The sequence below is a fragment of the Wyeomyia smithii genome, chromosome 1 (genome assembly GCF_029784165.1).
Source record: "Wyeomyia smithii strain HCP4-BCI-WySm-NY-G18 chromosome 1, ASM2978416v1, whole genome shotgun sequence".
NCBI lineage: Eukaryota > Metazoa > Arthropoda > Insecta > Diptera > Culicidae > Wyeomyia > Wyeomyia smithii.
Window position 1 is genome coordinate 168,257,206 of NC_073694.1, and position 13,179 is coordinate 168,270,384.

General features: G+C 36.2%; 1 protein-coding gene across 2 annotated transcripts in view; it reads left to right on the forward strand.

Moving 5' to 3' along the window:
- LOC129718675 (protein Skeletor, isoforms B/C) overlaps positions 1-13,179 on the forward strand; it is a 129,636-nt gene that overhangs the window by 56,893 nt on the left and 59,564 nt on the right. For both annotated transcript variants that reach the window (XM_055669687.1, XM_055669688.1), the window contains exons 2-3: positions 6,140-6,213; positions 6,285-6,436. In XM_055669687.1, the coding sequence (XP_055525662.1) occupies positions 6,140-6,213; positions 6,285-6,436 (226 nt within the window). The remainder of the gene's footprint in view (positions 1-6,139; positions 6,214-6,284; positions 6,437-13,179) is intronic.

The window sequence follows — 13,179 nt, forward strand, 5'->3', positions numbered from 1 at the left end:
CCAATCCAAATCCAATCCAAATCCAATCCAAATCCAATCCAAATCCAATCCAAATCCAATCCAAATCCAATCCAAATCCAATCCAAATCCAATCCAAATCCAATCCAAATCCAATCCAAATCCAATCCAAATACAATCCAAATCCAATCCAAATCCAATCCAAATCCAATCCAAATCCAATCCAAATCCAATCCAAATCCAATCCAAATCCAATCCCAATTCAATCCAAATCCAATCCAAATCCAATCCAAATCCAATTCAAATCCAATCCAAATCCAATCCAAATCCAATCCAAATCCAATCCAAATCCTATCCAAATCCTATCCAAACCCAATCCAAATCCAATCCAAATCGAATCCAAATTCAATCCAAATTCAATCCAAATTCAATCCAAATTCAATCCAAATCCAATCCAAACCCAATCCAAATCCTATCCAAAACCAATCCAAATCCAATCCAAATTCAATCCAAATCCAATCCAAATCCAATCCAAATCCAATCCAAATCCAATCCAAATCCAATCCAAATCCAATCCAAATCCAATCCAAATCCAATCCAAATCCAATCCAAATCCAATCCAAATCCAATCCAAATTCAATCCAAATTCAATCCAAATCCAATCCAAATGCAAACCAAATCCAATCCAAATCCAATCCAAATCCAAATTCAATCCAAATTCAAATACAATCCAAATTCAAATACAATCCAAATCCAACTCCAATCCAAATCCAATCCAATCCAAATCCAATCTAAATCCAATCCAAATCCAATCCAAATCCAATCCAAATCCAATCCAAATCCAATCCAAATCCAATCCAAATCCAATCCCAATTCAATCCAAATCCAATCTAAAACCAATCTAAATCCAATTCAAATCCAATCCAAATCCAATCCAAATCCAATCCAAATCCTATCCAAACCCAATCCAAATCCAATCCAAATCGAATCCAAATTCAATCCAAATCCAATCCAAATTCAATCCAAATTCAATCCAAATCCAATCCAAAACCAATCTAAATCCTATCAAAAACCAATCCAAATCCAATCCAAATTCAATCCAAATCCAATCCAAATCCAATCCAAATCCAATCCAAATCCAATCCAAATCCAATCCAAATCCAATCCAAATCCAATCCAAATCCAATCCAAATCCAATCCAAATCCAATCCAAATCCAATCCAAATCCAATCCAAATTCAATCCAAATTCAATCCAAATCCAATCCAAATGCAAACCAAATCCAATCCAAATCCAATCCAAATCCAATCCAAATCCAATCCAAATCCAATCCAAATCCAATCCAAATCCAATCCAAATCCAATCCAAAACCAATCCAAATCCAATCCAAATCCAATCCAAATTCAAATACAATCCAAATTCAAATACAATCCAAATCCAACTCCAATCCAAATCCAATCCAATCCAAATCCAATCTAAATCCAATCCAAATCCAATCCAAATCCAATCCAAATCCAATCCAAATCCAATCCAAATCCAATCCCAATTCAATCCAAATCCAATCTAAAACCAATCTAAATCCATTCCAAATCCAATCCAAATCCAATTCAAATCCAATCCAAATCCAATCCAAATCCAATCCAAATCCAATCTCAACCCAATCCATATCCAATCCAAATCGAATCCAAATTCAATCTAAATTCAATCCAAATTCAATCCAAATTCAATCCAAATCCAATCCATAACCAATCCAAATCCAATCCAAATCCAATCCAAATCCAATCCAAATCCAATCCAAATCCAATCCAAATCCAATCCAAGTCCAATCCAAATCCAATCCAAATCCAAACCAAATCCAATTCAAATCCAATCCAAATCCAATCCAAATCCAATCCAAATCCAATCCAAATCCAATCCAAATCCAATCCAAATCCAATCCAAATCCAATCCAAATCCAATCCAAATCCAATCCAATTCCAATCCAAATCCAATCCAAATCCAATCCAAATCCAATCCAAATCCAATCCAAATCCAATCCAAATCCAATCCAAATCCAATCCAAATCCAATCCAAATCCAATCCAAATCCAATCCTATCCAATCCAAATCCAATCCAAACCCAATCCAAATCCTATCCAAAACCAATCCAAATCCAATCCAAATCCAATCCAAATCCAATCCAAATCCAATCCAAATCCAATCCAAATCCAATCCAAATCCAATCCAAATCCAATCCAAATCCAATCCAAATCCAATCCAAATCCAATCCAAATCCAATCCAAATCCAATCCAAATCCAATCCAAATTCAATCCAAATTCAATCCAAATCCAATCCAAATGCAAACCAAATCCAATCCAAATCCAATCCAAATCCAATCCAATCCAAATCCAATCCAAATCCAATCCAATTCCAATCCAAATCCAATCCAAATCCAATCCAAATTCAAATCCAACTCCAATCCAAATCCAATCCAATCCAAATCCAATCTCAATCCAAACCAAATCCAATTCAAATACAATCCAAGTCCAATCCAAATCCAATCCAAATCCAATCCAAATCCAATCCAAATCCAATCCAAATCCAATCCAAATCCAATCCAAATCCAATCCAAGTCCAATCCAAGTCCAATCCAAATCCAATCCAAATCCAATCCAAATCCAATCCAAATCCAATCCAAATCCAATCCAAATCCAATCCAAATCCAATCCAAATCCAATCCAAATCCAATCCAAATCCAATCCAAATCTAATCCAAATCTAATCCACATCCAATCCAAATCCAATCCAAATCCAATCCAAATCCAATCCAAATCCAATCCAAATCCAATCCAAATCCAATCCAAATCCAATCCAAATCCAATCCAAATCCAATCCAAATCCAATCCAAATCCAATCCAAATCCAATCCAAATCCAATCCAAATCCAATCCAAATCCAATCCAAATCCAATCCAAATCCAATCCAAATCCAATCCAAATCCAATCCAAATCCAATCCAAATCCAATCCAAATCCAATCCAAATTCAATCCAAATTCAATCCAAATTCAATCCAAATCCAATCCAAATCCAATCTAAATCCAATCCAAATCCAATCCAAATCCATTCTCAATCCAATCCAAATCCAATCAAAATCTAATCAAAGTCCAATCCAAATCCAATCCAAACCCAATCCAAATCCAATCCAAATCCAATCCAAATCCAATCCAAATCCAATCCAAATCCAATCCAAATCCAACCCAAATCCAATCCAAATCCAATCCAAATCCAATCCAAATCCAATCCAAATCCAATCCAAATCCAATCCAAATCCAATCCAAATCCAATCCAAATCCAATCCAAATCCAATCCAAATCCAATCCAAATCCAATCCAAATCCAACCCAAATCCAATCCAAATCCAATCCAAATCCAATCCAAATCCAATCCAAATTCAAATCCAACTCCAATCCAAATCCAATCCAATCCAAATCCAATCTCAATCCAAACCAAATCCAATTCAAATACAATCCAAGTCCAATCCAAATCCAATCCAAATCCAATCCAAATCCAATCCAAATCCAATCCAAATCCAATCCAAATCCAATCCAAGTCCAATCCAAGTCCAATCCAAATCCAATCCAAATCCAATCCAAATCCAATCCAAATCCAATCTAAATCCAATCCAAATCCAATCCAAATCCAATCCAAATCCAATCCAAATCCAATCCAAATCCAATCCAAATCTAATCCAAATCTAATCCACATCCAATCCAAATCCAATCCAAATCCAATCCAAATCCAATCCAAATCCAATCCAAATCCAATCCAAATCCAATCCAAATCCAATCCAAATCCAATCCAAATCCAATCCAAATCCAATCCAAATCCAATCCAAATCCAATCCAAATCCAATCCAAATCCAATCCAAATCCAATCCAAATCCAATCCAAATCCAATCCAAATCCAATCCAAATCCAATCCAAATCCAATCCAAATCCAATCCAAATCCAATCCAAATCCAATCCAAATCCAATCCAAATCCAATCCAAATCCAATCCAAATCCAATCCAAATCCAATCCAAATTCAATCCAAATTCAATCCAAATTCAATCCAAATCCAATCCAAATCCAATCTAAATCCAATCCAAATCCAATCCAAATCCATTCTCAATCCAATCCAAATCCAATCAAAATCTAATCAAAGTCCAATCCAAATCCAATCCAAACCCAATCCAAATCCAATCCAAATCCAATCCAAATCCAATCCAAATCCAATCCAAATCCAACCCAAATCCAATCCAAATCCAATCCAAATCCAATCCAAATCCAATCCAAATCCAATCCAAATCCAATCCAAATCCAATCCAAATCCAATCCAAATCCAATCCAAATCCAATCCAAATCCAATCCAAATCCAATCCAAATCCAATCTAAATTCAACCCAAATACAATCTAAATTCAATCCAAATCCAATTTAAATTCAATCCAAATCTAATCTTAATCCAAATCCAATCCAAATCCAACCCAAATCCAATCCAAATCCAAACCAAATCAAATTTAAATCCAATCCCAATCCAATCCATATCTTGTTCAAATCCAATCAAAATTCAATCTAAATCCAATCTAAGTTCTATCCAAATCCAATCCAAATCCAATCCAAATCCAATCTAAATTAAATCCAAATCCAATCTAAATCCAAATCCAAATCCAATCCAAATCCAATCCCAATCCAATCCAAATCCAATCCAAATCGAATCCAAATCCAAAACAAATCCAATCCAAATCCAATCTAAATTCAATCCAAATCCAATCCAAATCAAATCCAAATCCAATCTAAATCCAATCCAAATCCAACCTCAATCCAAATCCAATCCAAATCCAAACCAAATCAAATCCAAATCTAACCCAATCCAAATCTCATTCGAATCCAATCAAAATTCAATCCAAATTCAGTCTAAATCTAATCCAAATCCAATCCAATCCGAATGCAAATTCAATCAAAATCCAAATTTAAATCCAATACAAATACAAATACATATACAATTGAAAATCAAACCAATTCCATTCCAAATCATATACCAATACAATCCAATTCAATATCCAATCCAATTATAATCCAAATCCAGTTCAAATCCAACCCAAATAAAATTCAAATCCTATCGCCACAGACAAACAGACGTGCCACATCGGAGAAATATTCTCAAAAATCTTCATCCTTATTCGAAACGTTACAATCATGTGCTACCATGTGAGCTTATTGCCTTTTAACTTATTTCCGTAAAACGGTTTTTGTCTTTGCACGCCTGCTTATATCTCCACCAGCTGATACTGATGTTTTTTTTTTGCTATTTCTCAGTTTAAAAATTTAACAGATCGAGCCCTATAAATCAACATGAGTTATTTGTAAAAAATATGAGCGTTATTGTTTTAACTTTTCTATCAATTGATAAATTTGTGATGCATAAATCCCTTATGTGGTCTATTTATAAGACTTATGAATTGAGGAGCTGCAGATTACAGAGTCCGCTTTGGTAAGCGTGTGGTTATGGATTCGAACATTAGTAGATTTAAGTTATTCTATACTAAAGGACTTAAACATGGATTTAACCTCAAGCTCCTCCGCAAGAAAAACTTTTCTCCAAACTGAAAAACTCTTAAATGAACCTTTGGAGACTTCATCCATGTTATGCTTCCCAATAACTGGCTTGAGACGATGATAAGGTCTATAAAAAATGTAAGGGAATGGAAAGTCTGAGGGCATACAAGCACTATAACACGTAGCAGATAAATTCTCATTGGATAACAATGCAAAAAGAAAAAAACAAAAAATGCGAGTAACAAAAAACGTTCGAACAATATCACGAAAGATCAAAAGTTACCGGCCACAGATAGAAAATTAGAAGCTGCAGAGGTTATATCATCTCTTGGAGAAACATTTCAATAGTGCAATACATACGTTAAACTATTATAGTAAAATTTGAAACGGATATGAGAAATCTTACCGATATGTGAATTTTTGGATCCTCCACGATGATATCAGAATACACATAGGGCACTTTCTGCGTGGATCGAAGGTTTTGCGTTTTTACCAAGGTTTATACAGCCTTACCTCCTTTCACTATTAACGTCGTGTTGCGCAAAACTACAATCTCCACATTCAAACCTGATCCTAATACAATCTTTGCATCTCTCATTTGTCCTCACAGTGGAGACCAGAGCTCCGGACCACTACTACGGACGGGAAATCGGAAACTTCAACAGTTTTGGCCACGGGGTAAAGGTAAGCAGCGAATGTCATTATCGTAAATACCACGCGATATTTACTAATACTTTCTTCACAACAATCAACAGGGTCGTGTATTTGCCGTTGACGAATCGACCCTGTTTGTGAAGGGATTCGCCTACGATGGCAGCGCTCCGGATGCGTTCTTCTGGGTCGGCAACTCGCCGCGGCCCACCCCCGATGGCTACATCATACCCTATCCAGAGGAGTACACAGGGAGGTGAGTTTTCATTTAGGATTACTACCCCGGGACCGACAAAGTTCAAACAAAGTACATACAGACGTATTCCGCCACTGGGTGCGGCTCAGCACCCTCCTGCTGTAATAGGTCCCTAGGATTACTAGCTTCGAGACGATGAGAACCTGTCAAAGATAATTTATTTATCTTACCAGGGGATTACCTATGTGCCGAGGGGAAGATGCGATTTTAAGCTGTCTTTATGTAAATCGCTGTCGACGCCGGCTACGACTTTCGGCTACGTCATTTTTAAAGAGATTTCACAAGGGGGAAGGGATAGATCACCGTGCAGCCAAATTGGATGTAATGAAGCAGACTTCGTTTATTTTTCTGTTTCAAGCGGGAAGCTCCGATAGGCAGCCGTTTTAAAGTTGATATGCATAAATATCACATAAATTTTTATTTTCACACCCTCTCAGCAGGTTACCGCCCAGCGGCGGGAGAAACTCGAAAAGAATCCCCAGCAATATATTTTCTCTCCATCCAGTTCTTATTTTCCACCTTTTACGTCCAACCCTCCTGAAAGAAGACGATGATTGCTCTACATCCGAACTAATCTATTTCACTTAGTAGTGGCTTTGCTTCCTGCCGGCTGGTGCTGCATGCTGTTGCACCAGCTGGGTTACTGATTATGATACGAGACCAAGCTGCTTAAATGTCCTTCCTTCCACTGGAGAAATTTTGCGGAAAAAACGCCCGTCACGTTAGACACTTATGCCTCCAATTCCAGCCTCTCCATCCTTCGTACGCAGGAAAAAAGGCTAAAATCATTTGCGAGGATTAAAAGCCCCTAATGTTACCACACTTGCATTTTGTCACGTTTCTTCAGCTGAGTGCGTATTTCATCCGAATCTTTCCTACCCGCAGCACGTAGCACAGGCCAGAACCAGCGAGCGCGAAACGGAACAGGAGGAACTGCCCTAGTGCGACGGGGGGGATAATAATAATAATCATTACGTTTTATAAGTTAATTAAATTGTGCGACGAAACTAGCACAGAATCGTGACATTCTCGCATTGCGAGCACTGTTAATACCGATTCCACTTTTTTTTTTACAAGGTTCGTAAGGTTAGGTGCATTGAAATAGTTCAACTAAACAATTAGAGTTGCTCGAGGTGTTTAATTGCTTAGTTCGTTTAGAGACAGTGCTTAAGGGGTTACATACCTTTTTGATCGAGAAAAAATGAGGGAAGTTTTAATTTATTTTTAAGTGCATAGCACCATTTTTATTGCATCTAAGTGGTATTCTTCTGGTAGTACAGTTTATCAACAACAAAAAAATACGTTTGATTTTGAGATATATCAATTCTTACTCGAGTAATGGCCGTTTCCCCGAAACGCTTTTTTTTTTCGCAGAGGCTTGGGGTGATCCTGGTAGAAACTCAGCGGGTCAACTGAATTAAAAAAACTCATATTATTTCATTTGTTCAGAAGTGTGCCGTGTCTTTGAACGATCGCTTGTATGAGTATTTTGTTTTCAGTGCAAACGAGAAGGTTTTTCCCAAAAAATGCACGTTTTTTGCGCAAAAAATTGCATTTAAAATTTTTTTGCGGCAAAATGTAACTGTATGTTTCAGAAAGCGATCGTTCAAAGACTGGCGAGTTGAATAACGAAAATTGAAAAAAAAAGATGGAAGAAATCGTTTTAGTAGTTTGCCCGCAAGTCATTTTTAGAAAAACACTATTCCGAGATAATCGCGTTTAAATTTTCAAGTTTAGCTTATGCGGCCGTAGCGAGGCGTGTTGCAAATCGCTCTAACTTTCTTCCTATTGCTTAGATCTTTATGAAAATTTGTAAAAATGTTCTCAAAATGTTGTAGTTCAAGATAACGTAATAAAAAAAATTCAATTTTTTTTAAACTAAAAAGGTATATAACCCCTTAACGGGGTTTACTATTCACTAGCAAGGTCAAGACAACCGATTGGAGAGAAAAATCATTAGGGTTAGAATGCGTGAAACGGAATACTAAAAATCGCGATGAATCTCGAGAGTTTAACTCAGGAAGTTGTTTTTCCAATTTTTATTGAATTTAAGTAAGTTTCGAAGTTGTTATTGTCATTTGAAATATAAATTCTTTGTCTATTTAAGACATATCTTTCGAACTAAAAATAAAACCAACTTGAAATTTTCAGGAGAGTTTCGAAAGTTTGTCAAAAATACTTGTGATTTTTTTTAGATTTCTCAGTGCCCCCGAAACATATTTTTTCAACATATTGTTTTAAATGGTTACTATTGGAAAAATATTTTTTTCTCTAAAAATATATTTTCATAAACTACAATTTGGAGTGCGTCTGCTATGAAAATTTCATCAAATTTGATGCATTCGTTTTAAAGATTTGTCTATTTAAAAAGAATATTGACCTAAATTTCAAATGACAACTTCAAAACTTACTCGAATTCAATTTTGAATACTTGTTTGAAACAATTAGACATTGCGATTTTTAGTGATCCATTTCACGAATTCTGGCCCATCATAGAAAGACTGTAAAAGATAAATTAAATTTTTCTTATATTGATAAAAAAACTTTCTGAGTATGCTTCAAAAAAATTATAAAAAAACAATGGTCCAAAGTTGTTCCCTTGAGGTACACCAGACAATTGATGACACCGCGATCTCTGATCGTTGTGATGGGAATACCTCTGAACGAAATTTCAAAAGAATCGTTCAACAAAACTTTGATGTTTTAAGCGTGGTTTTCTCAAATATAATTATTTTGCAAATCAATTTTATAGCAACAATACTCATCAGTAACCGATAAGTCGCAGATGAGCAGGCGTTGGAAACGACACTTTAAAGTGGTACTAACGGCCAGGAAGGTGGGAGAGTCGTCGAGGGGAACAAGAAACAAATTGGTGAGGATGGACAAGTGGTGGTTCGGCCAACCTTGGACTAGGTCTAAGAAAGCTTGTAAAGAGCTGAAGAACAACAAAGCCTCTGGGACGGCTTGCTGGCCGAAGTATTCAAAGTGTGAAGCGAGTTGTTGATTCTTTTGAAATTTCGTTCAGAGGTATTCCCATCACAACGATCAGAGATCGCGGTGTCATCAATTGTCTGGTGTACCTCAAGGGAACAACTTTGGACCATTGTTTTTTTATAATTTTTTTGAAGCATACTCAGAAAGTTTTTTTATCAATATAAGAAAAATTTAATTTATCTTTTACAGTCTTTCTATAATGGGCCAGAATTCGTGAAATGGATCACTAAAAATCGCAATGTCTAATTGTTTCAAACAAGTATTCAAAATTGAATTCGAGTAAGTTTTGAAGTTGTCATTTGAAATTTAGGTCAATATTCTTTTTAAATAGACAAATCTTTAAAACGAATGCATCAAATTTGATGAAATTTTCATAGCAGACGCACTCCAAATTGTAGTTTATGAAAATATATTTTTAGAGAAAAAAATATTTTTCCAATAGTAACCATTTAAAACAATATGTTGAAAAAATATGTTTCGGGGGCACTGAGAAATCTAAAAAAAACTCTAGTAATGAAATATGTAGTCTTTTTGCCACTTTTTTTCAAGAAATTTACACCAAATATGAAGAAACAGATCGCGACCGCGAATACTTCTCGTATTTTCCTGAATTTTCGAATTCTTTATCTGTCAATCAAATATCTGAATTCGAAATTCAAAACGCACTTAAAAATTTAGACGCTACGAAAGGTCCTGGACCTGACAGAATAGCTCCAATTTTTCTCAAAAATTTGGCAGAAGAACTATCTACACCATTACAACACCTTTTTAACATGTCCCTGAAGAATGGAATTTTCCCAGAACTCTGGAAAACCTCATATTTAGTGCCAATTTTCAAATCTGGCGCTAAATCTGACATTCGTAATTATCGTGGAATTGCCATTATTTCATGCATTCCAAAATTATTTGAATCAATAATTAATGAAAAAATCTTTCAACAAGTAAAACACCAAATTACAACTCAACAGCACGGCTTTTACAAAGGCCGATCAACTACCACAAATCTTTTGGAATTCATAACTTTCACTCTGACTGTAATGGACAACGGTAACCACGTAGAAGCTCTTTATACGGACTTTAGCAAGGCATTTGACAGAATCGACATACCATTATTACTCTTCAAGCTCGAAAAATACGGAACTGAAACAAAATTTTTGGAATGGCTGCAGTCATACTTAACAAAACGAACACAAATAGTCCGCTTTCAAAATTCCTTTTCAAACCCAATAGAAGTAACTTCTGGGGTTCCTCAAGGTTCCCACCTGGGCCCTCTTCTTTTTATATTATACGTAAATGACATTTCCTTTCTTCTTAAGTCAATACATGTGCTTGTATATGCTGATGACATGAAGCTCTTTATAGAAATAACCAATGCAGAAGACTTCGAAATATTCCAGAACGAAATTAATGTATTCTACACTTGGTGCAACAAAAGCCTATTACAACTCAACATTAAAAAATGTAATTCAATAGCCTTTAGCAGAAAAACAGTAACACCACCAACAAACATTTTCTTAGGAAACCAACCAGTAGAAAAATGCAAAATCGTTAGGGACCTAGGCGTAATCTTAGACTCCAAACTCACATTCATAGAACATTATAATACAATTATCAACAAAGCAAATAGTATGCTGGGCTTTATAAAACGCTTCGGCCACAATTTTAAAGACCCATATACAATCAAACTATTATATATTACATACGTCCGACCAATTCTGGAATATTGTAGCATTGTATGGAATCCCTATATTGCCACACATGAAGAACGCATTGAATCTGTCCAAAAACAATTTCTTTTGTACGCGCTTCGTAAGCTAAATTGGACATCATTTCCCTTGCCATCATATGAAGCACGCTGCATGCTTATAGACATACAAGCACTTAAAGAACGCCGCGATCTTTCAATGCTTTATTTTATCAATGACATTATTTCTCAACGCGTGCAATCTACTCAATTATTATCACAACTAAATTTTTATGCACCCAGTCGTCAATTAAGAAATCGTAAAATATTTTCGGAAAATTCTCACAGAACAAACTACTCAAAAAATGGCCCAATAAATCGCATGATGCGTCACTATAACCAGCACTGCGAAAATATCGACATCACCATGGGCAGAAATCAAATAAAAAAACGACTAACTACTGGAAATAATGTATAGAATATAAGAAAGCATTGTATTATTATAACTGTAGTCTACATTTGCTTGACGAAATAAATAAATAAATAAATAAAAAGTTGCTGTATAGTGCAATTCGCCAGATTATCCTGGTCTGAGGAAAAACCACCTCCGAACTGATTGGAAGGACTTATATGCCCAATCTATAAGAAGAGATAAATTGTTGGTGAATATCAGTGCGGTTTTCGAGCGAGACGATCTACGGCATTTAACTTGAGACAGATCCTCGACAAAATTAGAAGAAACATTCATCTGTTTATAGACTTCCAAACGCCGTACGACTCAGTGAAACGCAACGAGTTGTGGCAAATTATACTCGAACGTGGTTCCCAACAAAAGTAAAGTCGTGCCACCCTGGACGGTTTTACAGCAAGCGTCAAGATAGAGATGTTACGGAAGTGAGTTTTCAGACATTTGTAGATGCTTATTGTTATTAAAGATGCAGATATGGATGCGGGTGTCAATTTTCCACTCTCGCGCTTCAAAGAGATGCACACTGTCATTCGTTTGGCGATTTTATTTTGGCATATATCTGTCTACTTCGTTCTATTTATGTTGAGAAACATTATTACAACTTCAATGATTTAAATAATTTTCAAAATATTCGTACTCAACGTGCGTAATTTTCATTTGTAGAAAAAATGTCGAAAAATGTTTGAGGAAAAAAACGACGTGGTGGCGATATTCGTTTGACATGTTTGTTCAAGGATGTATTAAAACAGTGAGTCTTGGTAGCATCAGAGAAAGAAGAAGGCGATTATCGCAGTGAAAAGTGATTCTAGTTACCATGACCAGGTTTCGATGGTTGGACCAGAAAACGAATAACAATCAAAACTGGACCTTCATGCAGGACGGTACCCCGGCTCAGACAAAGAAGACCGTTCAAGACTGGTGCAAGTTCAAAATTCCCTCTGTCATCATCAAAAATGAGTGACCTCTGAGCTTGCCAGATCTCAACGTGATGGACTTCTCGATTTGGGAGATGTCAGAAGTAAAGGCCTGCTCACGAAAACACACAAGTTTGCACTAGTTGAAGAAGTCTTTGCTCAATTCTCTGGAAGGAAATTCCCCACAATGACATTCGGTCCGCCGTCGAGTCTTATCATAAGCGTTTCCGAGCTGTCATCAGAGCTTGAGGAGGATACATTGAATAAGTTGTTGTTTTTTTGAATGATTTTAGTCAATGAATTATTTTTATTTCAAAAGTTTCCTCTTATTTGCCAAAAAACATGGTTAACGGTCCTTTATTTCTTGTTGCAATAATTATGGCGCACCCTGTACGGCTTTCAAAAGGAAAGCCGCGAGAATTGAACTCATCATAAACACTATCAGTTCCCCCAGTTGGTCTCGAGGTGCGATGCTGGTCTAACAAACCAGTCGTCGTAGGTTCGAGTTCCGGCTCAGGAGAGACTGTTAGTGTCAGTAGGATCGTAGCGCTAGCCTCGCAATTGTTCTGTACACTAAACAGTCGGCTGCGAAGTCTGTGTATAAATAAACAGAAGGTCGAGTTTCGAATCGGAATGTAGCACCAAGGCTTTGCTTTTTATAAACACTATCAAAACGAAGTGA